Below are 11,072 nucleotides of genomic sequence, written 5' to 3'. Positions count from 1 at the left end.
TTTGAGAGCAAGTCACCAGTTCACAGAATGTCAGAGCTAGAAGGGCCTTTGTAAATCTTCTGATGTAACCCACTTCCATAATAGAGGAAGAAATGAGGGCTAGTGAAGAGAAATTACTTCTCCCTGATCCTTGAAGTTGAAAGCTTTCCTTTCCATCTTCATTTTCTTGGAGTCCTTTGCCTAGATTTCTTGCCACTCTCACACTCTGCTTTGTACCATACTTATTTCTGTGTGTCATATACTTCCCTGACTCCCGCAATTAGAGTATATGCTCCCTGAGGACAATGACTGCATTCTCTTTATTATTGCATCCCAGTGTAGATCATGGGGTCTAACATATAATAGTGTTTATTTAATGGAATGGGATGAAATCATCCAAGTCCTACCTCTAGTTAGTATCAGAGAATCAGCCCTATTATGTAATCTATAAATCAGAGATAAGGTTGACACTTAGACTATCCTTCTGAAGGTGGGACATCAACAAACATTTACCAAGTGTCTCTTAAAAGCACTGGGTAGGGGCAGCTAGGTGGTGCAATGGATAGAGCACTTGCCCTGGATTCAGGAGGAGCTGAGTTCAAATCTGGCCTCAGACACTTAACACTTACTAGCTGTGTGACCCTGGGCAAGTCACTTAAGCCCAATTGCCTCACAAAAAAAAGAAAAGAAAAGAAAAAGAAAAAAAAAAAGAAAAGCACTGGGTAGGCAGGGAAGGAGATACAAAACTTATAAGAGGCCAAGTCCCAGGTCTCAAGGAATGTGTGTGTGTGTGTGTGTGTGTGTGTGTGTGTGTGTGTGTGTGTATAGAGACCAGAGATGTAAAATTTAACTATAACATAGAAATGTATATATGTTGGGTGGTGGGGAGGCTGATGTATAATAAAGCTGGAAAGGTGGGGTGTTGCCAGGTAGTAAAATGCCTGTCATGCCAAGAACTTGACCTTTATTCTGGAAGGCAATAAGGAGCCACTGAAATTTTTGAGCAGAGGAATGGCATGACTCTATCCTTGCAAAAGATTATTGTGGCAGTAGGATGAAGGTCAGGAAATGGGTGGGAAATAGATGGAGAGAGTAGGTGAGGGAAGACCTGTTTAGAAGTTAATATGGGGCAGCTAGGTGGCACCGTGGATGGAGCACCAGCCCTGGAGTCAGGAGTACCTGAGTTCAAATCCGGCTTCGGACACTTAACACTTACTAGCTGTGTGACACCGGGCAAGTCACTTAACCCCAATTGCCTCACTTAAAAAAAAATTAAAAAAAAAAAAGAAGGTAATACAAGAGGGTAGGAAACCCATTGAGTGGGCGGGGTAGTCTCTCTTTCATATCCACCATCAATGGGTGGACCCAGCGGCACAATGAAGATTTTCATGAAGACCCTGATATCGAAGACCATCACCCTTGAGGTTGAACCATCTGATACTATTGAATATGTCAAGCTGAGAGGGGCAGCTAGGTGATGCAGTGGATAAAGCACTGGCCCTGGATTCAGGAGGACCTGAGTTCAAATCTGGCCTCAGACACTTACTAGCTATGTGACCTTGGGCAAGTGACACTTAACCCTCATTGCCCAGCAAAAAAGAAAAAAAGAAAAAGAAAATGTCAAGATGAAGATACAAGATAAGGAAGGTATTCCCCCTGATCAGCAAAGGTTGATTTTGGTGGGCAAGCAACTGGGAGATGGATGGACTTTGTCTGACTACAACATTCAGAAGAAGTCTATCCATCATCTTGTTCTGAGACTTGGGGGTTGTGCCAAGAAGAGAAAGAAGAAGTCTTACACCACTAACAAAAAGAACAAGCGTAAGAGAAAGAAGGTTAAGCTTGCTGTTCTGAAGTACTATAAAGTTGATGAGAATGGCAAGATCAGCTGCCTTCGACGAGAGTGCCCTTCTGATGAATGTGGTGCTGGAGTCTTTATGGCCAGCCATTCTGACCGACATTATTGTGGCAAGTGTTGTCTAACCTACTGCTTCAACAAGCCAGAAGACAAGTAAATATATATGTGTTAATAAAAAGAGTCAACTATTAAAAAAAGAAGCTAATACAATAGCTCAGGTAGGTAGTAAGGAAAGCCTGTGTTAGGATAGTTGCAATAGAGAGAAAGGAATACATTTCTAAGATATTTCAGAGATTGAATTGATAGCAGCTGGTGAATGATCGTATATGGGAGGTGAAGGAGTAGGAATTGACAAAGATAAACCCAAAGTAGTTTATATGGTGGTTTAAGTGAATGATGGCACCTTAAAGAGAAATAGTGAAGCTAGAAGGAGGTATAGGTTTTAGGAAATAGAAAGACCTCAGTTTTGTGCAGGAAGTGCCAGTGATTTATCAAAGTAAAGTTTTGTAGATAGTTGTAGTTTTGGGTCTGGAGCACAGAAGAAAGATCATGACTGGAGATATAAATTTGGGAATCACCCGCCATGGAAGTAAGAACTGAAGCCATGAGAATGGATGAAATTGGCAATGAGAAGAGGGCAGAAAGAGAAGAGAAAACGGTCAAGAGCAGACACTTGAGGCAAGGTAGAGAGAAGAGAGACATCTAAGTGATTCAGTGGATAGAGCACTGGGCTGGAGTCAGGAAGACCTGAGTCCAAATCTGGACTCAGACACTTTCTATGTCTTACTAGGCAAGTCAAATAACATCTGTTTGCCTTAACCCATTGGCAAAGGAAATGGGAAACCATCCCAGCATCTTTGCCAAGAAAATCCCATGGACAATATAATTCAGGGCATCACAAAGAGTTGGACATGATTGAATGACTAAACAACAACAAAAGTAGAAGATGAAGAACTGATGAAACAGAGGAGTGATCAAAGGGCTAGGAGAACCAATAGGGTATGTGTAGTATCTGCATTGAAGAAAAGAAAGGGAATGAAAGAGATGGGAGAGAATAGTTGACAGTGGCATAGTTACAAGAGGGTCCAAGAAGATGAGGATGAGAATTGAACAAATCACTGGATTTGGTGATTTTAAATGGAGGAGTTTCTATGAAGTGGTAGGGACAGAGTACTTATTGCCAGTGAAAGGGGATGAATTGGAAGTATTTGTGTAGACAATTTTTTCAAGTTTAATGGTGGAGAACAGAAAAGAAATGGAGTAGGATGGCATAAAATGTCAAAGGAAGGCTTTAAAATTTTTTTAGAGACCTCTTCATGTTTATAGGCAGATGTGAATGCACCAATGGTAAGGGATTAAGGATTATAGTCAGTGTTTCCTAAAGTATTCCATGATATCCAGTTGACTTCTCCTAAGTATGGTTCTCAATCTGAGGACCTGCTTGTCTTTTATTTGAAAACTATAACATACCCAATAGTTCCTAGATTTAATGGGAAGCTGTCCAAAGTAAAACTTCCTGAAAAAGTCTGTAAACTTGTACAGTATTTTGCAGACTTTGTTTAGCTGGCTTCCTGCCAAACTGGTTGATTGCAAAGAGAAACTAGGACTGACTTGAATTTCCTGCCCTATGAAGGGTGTATCTCTTACCCAGGTTTTGCAATTGGTTTCTCATTCTTAAGTGCTAAATCCCATGGGCTTTTCTCAATGAGCTATCCTTCCAGAAACCTCTCTGTAGCATTTGGCACTGTAGACCACTCCCTCATTATGAATATCTTCTACTTCCTATGCTTTCATAGAAATCTTCTATTATTTCCCCTTCTACTTGTCTAACCATCGCTACTTTTCATAGTCTCTTTTGTTCAATCATCCTCACTTCTACCTCTTAGAATCTCTAGCTTCCTTTGATACAGCTTGTGTGCCCCTATCTTTTTCAGAAGCCTTTCCTAATTTCTTCAGTTGATGGTAACCTTACCTCTCCTCAAATTGGCATATGTGTATTTATCTGTTTACATACATATACCCTACTCATCTTCCCAGTAGAATGTAAGTTCCTTGAGGGCAAGGTCTTTTGGCATCCTCAGCACCAAATAAACTTCCTTGATCATTGTAGTTACTTAATGAAGTTTTCTTGGATTGGATTATCTCCTTTCCCCGCACCCCCATATAGACCATCTCTTAACTTGAATCCTGACAAAATCTCATAGATTTCTAGAGCTGGAAGAGATCTTAAAACAGAGAGTATTAGAGCTAGAAGGAACTTAAGAGTTCAAAATCCTATTCAAAGTAAAAATTTCTTCTATCACATCAATCCAATCCCATCAGTTCAGTTCAATTCAACATTTATTTTGTACCCACTCCATGCAGGACTCTGTCCAAAGTAGTATGCAAAGACAAAAAAGAAAACTCCAAGATGTTTATATTCTACTAGGGGCTATAATATATACATGGATAATTAAATAAAAGCTAATTCGACGAGGGAAAGAGCACTAAAAACCCAGGGGTTCGGGAAAGACTTCCTTTAGGAGGTAACACATGATCTGAGTCTTGAAGGAAGCTAAGCAACGTAAGAGGCAGAAATGAGGAGGAAGTATATTCCCAGGTAAAGAGTCAGGGGATGGAATGCTAAGTTCAGTATAGCCCCTGTTTTGGCTGGCTCAGATTCCCAGAATGCATGGCACCAGATTTCGGGAAGAAAATTCTGGAGGCTGTGTTTGTGTTTAAACGTGACTGTGATTAGCCACAGAGATTTCTGAGGAGAAAAAAGGAAGGTGGAGAGGAGAGAAGCATAGAGTTGCAATGTCAGGTAGACTTTCATCCCATAGCTGCACCTGGAGGAAGTGTGAGAACTGTTGCCTGAAGAGATGCTGCTGGTGGTGCAGATACTTAATCTCCAAATATATCCACTTGAGGGAGATAGCCCTTTACAGACCTTCTCCCTCCCCTAGCCTTAGCTGCAACTGGGAGGAAAGGGTACTGATTATTCACCCACCTGCCCTCCCCCTCCCCACTTCTGGCTCCAGGGTTGGAGCTTGAGCCCCTCCTGGTCTTTGCAGCCAGAAAGCTTCTGCCTCCCGTATTGAGATCTATGCTGATCAACTCTTTCCCTGAGCAATTATTCTTCTTTGTTCTTTCTCTCTCTTTATGCACATATCAAACTGCTTTGGCACACTAACAGTCTACTAAGGTGTTTGTTTTGCAAAATAAACAATAATAAAGAACTGCAGTTCTGGGAAGAATCCACTCCTAGCTCTATGGGGGAGATACTTCCTGGGGCTAAACCATCAGGGGGAGGACTGAGTAATGCAGGAGAACCAGTCCCAAGTGGGCTAACAGGGCTCACTTTTTCAAAGTTTGTCCAGGGCACTTACTAGCTGTGTGACCCTGGGCAAGTCACTTAACCCCCATTGCCCTGCAAAAAACAAAACAAAACAAAAAACAAAGTTTGTCCAGCGTAGAAGCAAGAGAAAAATAAAGACAATAGAGAGTGACTTGGTATACAGCCCAATCATAAATCCCATGAGCCCAATAGTATAAGCTCAGGAGGATCACAAAGAGAGGAATCATAGGGCCCTGCCATGCCATGCCATGCCATGCCATGCCATGCCACCCGGGTTCCTTGTTCCCCTCCTCACCATGCATAAGTAACCACTCCAGACTGTGCTCCTGATCTAAAGTCCACAGGGCAGATTCCCTGGTGTTCTACTTATGTCTCTGCTCCTTGTGGGGGTTAAGGTAAGGCTGAGCAGTCTAATGTCCCCCTTTACACAATGAGACGCCCAAAGCAATGTAAGCTATGGGAACTAAACCCAGTCCTCCCTATCCTTCATTACTAAGAAGCCTCATTGCATTAGGGAACAGCAGGTCAGGCACATATCATGTATAAAAGCGAATACTATGGGGGCAGCTAGGTGGCTCAGTGGATAGGATAGGATAGGCCACCGGTCCTGGAGTCAGGAGGACCTGAGTTCAAATCCGGCCTCATGCACTTACTAGCTGTGCGACCCTAGATAAGTCACTTAACCCTGATTGCCTCCAGAGAGAGAGAGAGAGAGAGAGAGAGAGAGAGAGAGAGAGAGAGAGAGAGAGAGAGAGAGAGAGAGAGAGAGGAGAGGAGAGGAGAGGAGAGGGAGAGGGAGAGGGAGAGGGAGAGGGAGAGGGAGAGGGAGAGGGAGAGGGAGGGAGGGAGAGAGAATACTATAGAAGAAGTTCAGAAAGGAAGGTTGGAGCCAAAATCATGATTTTGTCTAGTTGAGTTTCTGTATTTTTTCCTAGAACCAATAGGGAGCTATTAAATATTTTTGAGCAAGGGAATGACATGGTCAGACCTGTTCTTCAGGAAAATTATTTTGGTGTCTGAGTGGAGGATTGATCAGAGTTGGGGAAAGATAGAAATAAAGAGATCAATAAGGCAGGCATTGCAGTAGTCTAGACAAGAGGTGATGAAGACCTGAACTAGGGTGGTGGCCTTGGGAGGGCAGTGAAAGGGAGAGTTTTGAGAGCTACTCTGGAAGTAGAATTGACAAGACTGAGCAAATGATTGTGTGTGTGTGTGTTTGTGTGTGTGTGTGTGTGTGTGTGTGTGTGTGTGAGATACCAGTGAAGGAGAGAGAAAAGTTGATAATTCCAAAGTTAAGAACTTGAATAACTAGAAAAATAGTGGTACCTTTAGCAGAAATAGGAAAGTTTGGAGGAGGGTTAGATCTGGGGCAGGGGGAGCAGGGAAGATCATAAAGATAATAATAATAAACTCCATTTTTTCTATATGGAGGTTGAGGTACCTATGGAATATCTGAATGAAGCTAACCAGCCCTCAATTATATCAAGCATTCATATAGTGTTTTAAAGTTTGCACAACAGTACAAATATCTCATTTGATCCTCACAACTCCAGAAGGTAGGTACTATTATTATCCCAATTTTACAGATGAGGAAACTGAGGCAAACAGGGCTAAGTGATTTGCCCAGGGTCATGCAGCTAGTAAGTGCTCTAGGCTAAATTTGAATGGAGGTCTTTCTAACTCCAGGTCTAACACTTTATCCCCTGTGCCACCTAGCAGTCCCTAGAGATGAGGCATTTAGACTTCAGGAAAGAGATAAAGTTTTGTAACTATCCCCTACAAGTGATCATTGAACTTACTGGAACTGATTGAGATATTCAAGAGAAATAATGTAGACAAGAGAAGAGAAAAGGAACCAGCGTAGAACTTTGTGGGACATTTGTTTCTAGTGAGTGAGGAGGATGATCTAATGTGTAAATACACTGGAGCAACTAGGTGGTGCATTGGATAGAATCAGGAAGACTCATCTTCCTGAGTTCAAGTCTGGCCTCTGACATTTACTAACTGTGTAATCCTGGGCAAATCACTTAGCCCTGTTTGCCTCAGTTTCCTCATCTATCAAATGAGCTGGAGAAAGAAATGGCAAACCACTCAAGTATCTTTTCTTTCCAAATGGGGTCACAAAGAGTCATATACAACTAAAACAACAGAATAATAGTAACAACAACACCAATAACAAAGGAGTAGTAATTCCTGTAGGAAACAAACCAAAGAAGACTTGTGTCATTAAAACTGAGGAAGGAGACAGTATGCAGAAGGCGATCCTCAAAATCTCCTCAAAAGTTGCAAAGAAGGATGAGTATTGAGTCAAATGCCATTGGGTTTAGCAATGAAGAGATTGCTGAAGAGAGCCATTTCAGTAGAGTGTTGGGGTTGGAAGCCAGATTGTAAGGAATTTAGAAGTGAGTGGGAGGTGAGGAAGTGGAGGCAACAAATATAGATGGCTTTTTCTAGGAGTTTGGCTGTGAAAAGGAGGAGAGCAATAGGATGATCACATGATGGGATGGCAGATTCAAGTGAAGGCTTTTTAGGTATGGGACCATGACAGTGATCAATTGACCTCTCTTAAATACTACTAATGAGAGGGCAGCTAGGTGGCACAGTGGATAAAGCACCAGCCCTGGATTCAGGAGGGCCTGAATTCAAAATCCGGCCTCAGACACTTGACACACTTACTAGCTGTGTGACCCTGGGCAAGTCACTTAACCCTCATTGTCCTGCAAAAAAAAAACCAAAACAAACCAAAACAAAAAATACTACTAACGTTGAGAAATTCACTACTCATGGGGCTACCTCATTCAAATTTTGGACAGTTCTAATTATTAATGAGTTCCTTCCTCTACTGGGCTGAAATTGACTTCTTTGCAACTTACACAAATTGGTCATAATTCTGTCTTCTTGGGCCAAGCAGAGTACATTTAATCTCCACCTTCCAGGTGAAGGAAAAACATCAGGAATGATGACTAGTCTCCATTATAGTAGGTAGAGGGCAGCTAGGTGATGCAACGGATAAAGCACCAGCCCTGGATTCAGGAGGACCTGAGTTCAAATCTGGCCTCAGACACAACACTAGCTGTGTGACCCCGGGCGAGTCACTTAACCCTCATTGCCCTGCAAAAAACAACAACACATTAAAAGACATTAAAGTAGCTGACCTGAAACAAATAGCATGTATGATTTATCCAATGTCAAGAGGATCTCTAATACCACTTAGATGAAACACAGGAAAATTAGGAATTTATGTTCTGAAATTCCCAGTGCTAGGGTTTGAATTGTTCGGACTGTTGTACACGATAATATTTTGCTAGTGACAGTTCTTTTATCTGACATTCTCTCAATGAGTATTCTCAGTTAACCAGTGCTTATGCACATCTATAGGATGATGAGAATCATTACTCATTATAAGGGGAAACAGCCTGGCAGAACAGCATTGAAAAAAAATTAAAATAAAATAAAATAAAATAAAAAAGAACAGCATTGAACTTGGAGTCTAAGGCCTGGATTTGAGTTCTGATTTTGCCACTTCCTAGCTGTGTGGCCTTGGATAAGTTACTTATCCACTCCTTGTGACTCAGTTTTTCAATCTGTGAAATGAGGGAGTTAGATTAGATGATTTCTATTTTTGAAGTACCAAGGTCCTTTCCAGCTATAATGTCTAATGTTCCTTCTGGTTTCAACATTCTTCAATCGATATTAGAAGGTTCCTTCTCACTCAAGTATTCTGGATTCTGTGTCCTAAAGTTCCTTCCTACACTGATAGTCTATCATTCTATGATGCTGAAGCCCTGAAAGAACCTGTAATGCCTTCTGGACCATCAGAGAAAATTAAATTATGTTTAGTGGCATCTTAGTTTGATTGCATTTTTATTCTATTCTTTGAAATTTGATAATCTCAATAAGGTATCATTCATTACCATCTTCCTCAATCTTTTACTGATGGCATGGAGGTGACCTTTGAATTTCAAAGTCAATCTTTCAGTCAATAAATTTTATTAAGCATCTATGTGCCAAGCACTGTACAATGCACTGAAGATACAAAAAGAGGCAAAAGTTTCTGCCCTCAAGGAGTTTCCAATCTAAAGGGGGAGAACAAATATGCAAACAGATATATGCAAACTAGTAATATACAGGATAAGTAAGAAGTACTTAACCAAGGGAAGGTGCTAGAAGTTAGAGAGATTGAGGAAGGCTCCCCATAAAAGATATGACTGATTTGGGACTTAAAGCAAGCTAGGGAGGTTGGTAGGTGGAGCGGAGGAGGGAGAGTATGCCAGGCCTGAGGGACAGCCAGGGAAAATGCCATTGACAGTGAAGTGCAAGTTCTGGCAGGTTTTGTTAAGCTGGAAAACTGTATTTGTTGCCTCTACTTCCCTCTCTCCCACTCACTTCTTTTTAAAAGTTACTTTTTAAGTTATTAAACATTTATTTTCTCTCCTTCCTATTCTTCCTCCCCCTCCAACCAAAAAACTGGAAAAGAAAAAAATCATTGTAATAAATATGCAAAGTCAAACAAAATGAATTCCCATATTAGCCATGTCCAAAACTATGTGTCTCCTGTGAAGGTATTCCATTTTTTCTCTGTGAAGAGGAAGATACAATGCTCCATCTTCCATCTTTTGAAATCATGGTGGAAGGGGCAGCTAGGTGGTGCAGTGGATAAAGCACCAGCCCTGGATTCAGGAGGACCTGAGTTCAAATCTGGTCTTGAACACTTGACACTTACTAGCTGTATGACCCTCATTGCCCTGTCCCCCACCCCCCCCCCAAAAAAAGAAAGAAAGAAAAGAAATGAAATGAAATTATGGATCACTACATTGATGAAAGTTCTTGTCTTTCAAAATTCATTTCAAGATGTCATTGTTATGTTATAAATTGTTCTCCTAGTCCTCACTTTGTATCAGTTCATGCAAATTTTCCCAGGTTTCTCTGAGACCGTTCCTTTCCTTGTTTCTAATAAGATAACAATATTTTATTATATTCATATATCATAACTTGTTTAGCCATTTCCCAAGCAATGGGAATCTCTTTAGCTTCTAAAACTTTAATACTACAAAAAGATATGCTATTTATACTTTTGTATATATAGGGCCTTTTCTTCCTTCTTTGGTCTCTTTAGAATATAGGCTGAGTAACTCCTACTCACTTTTATACTCCTTGTCATCTGGCTTCCAACCTTACCACTCTCACTGAAACTTTTTCCTCCAAGGTTACTAACCATCACTTAACTGCTAAATCCCACAGCTTTTTCTCATTCTCCATCCTTCTTGACACCACTCACTATCCCTTTCTCTTGGACACTCCCTCTGACCTTGGTTTCTGTGACCCTGATCTTGTCTTGTTCTCCTTGTTCTCCTGGCTTAGGTAAATTCCTTTTACTATATGGTGATTCAGATTGACAATTTCTGAATAATCTTTGATGCTTCAACCAACATGACACATCCATGACTTATAGACCAACTTAGTTTGTGAATTCCAAATGTTCTATTAACTGAATTAAATTGACTGCCTCTAGTGATATCTATTTTCTAATGACCATTTTACTGGTGATGAATCTTTTCATACTTAGCTAGGTAGGTCCTCCTTGAATAGCATGCAATCTGTCATCAACACCATATAGTCTATCATTATTTATAATAAAGACACTTTCCCTATACCTAAAAGAACTATGATTTAATTAATGTAGCTACACTTTCTACCAACATTGATCTCATCCCCCTAGTCTCTTCATGAACTGTTAAGTATTCTTCATGAACTGTTAAGGCTAAAATATTCACCACCTGGTGGCCAACTCTCAGTATGAAAAGTCTCTTTGCACTTAGGGCAGTCTTCATAAAATAGAAAATAATCTATTAATGGGTTCCATACATGGAACTTTTCCTACTACTGCTATGAATGCTA

The 11,072-nt window shown here is 40.8% G+C and overlaps 1 protein-coding gene across 1 annotated transcript; it reads left to right on the top strand.

Moving 5' to 3' along the window:
* Positions 1-1,319: 1,319 nt before the first annotated feature.
* Positions 1,320-1,994, top strand: LOC122732407 (ubiquitin-40S ribosomal protein S27a-like). Its single transcript, XM_043972534.1, has 2 exons — positions 1,320-1,430; positions 1,572-1,994. The coding sequence occupies exons 1-2, from the start codon at positions 1,335-1,337 to the stop codon at positions 1,992-1,994; spliced, it is 519 nt and encodes a 172-aa protein (XP_043828469.1). The 5' UTR covers positions 1,320-1,334.
* Positions 1,995-11,072: the final 9,078 nt, after the last annotated feature.

This window comes from Dromiciops gliroides, chromosome 6 (assembly GCF_019393635.1).
Source record: "Dromiciops gliroides isolate mDroGli1 chromosome 6, mDroGli1.pri, whole genome shotgun sequence".
Taxonomy (NCBI): Eukaryota; Metazoa; Chordata; class Mammalia; order Microbiotheria; family Microbiotheriidae; genus Dromiciops; species Dromiciops gliroides.
This window is presented reverse-complemented; position numbering and strand designations above follow the sequence as displayed.

Excerpts from the sequence above, each read along its gene's own strand:
- LOC122732407 (XM_043972534.1), top strand. The coding sequence starts at position 1,335 with ATGGGTGGACCCAGCGGCACAATGAAGATTTTCATGAAGACCCTGATA. Across the intron at positions 1,431-1,571 it reads CATCTGATACTATTGAATAT|CAAAAAAGAAAAAAAGAAAA; the intron begins GTCAAGCTGAGA and ends CTCATTGCCCAG.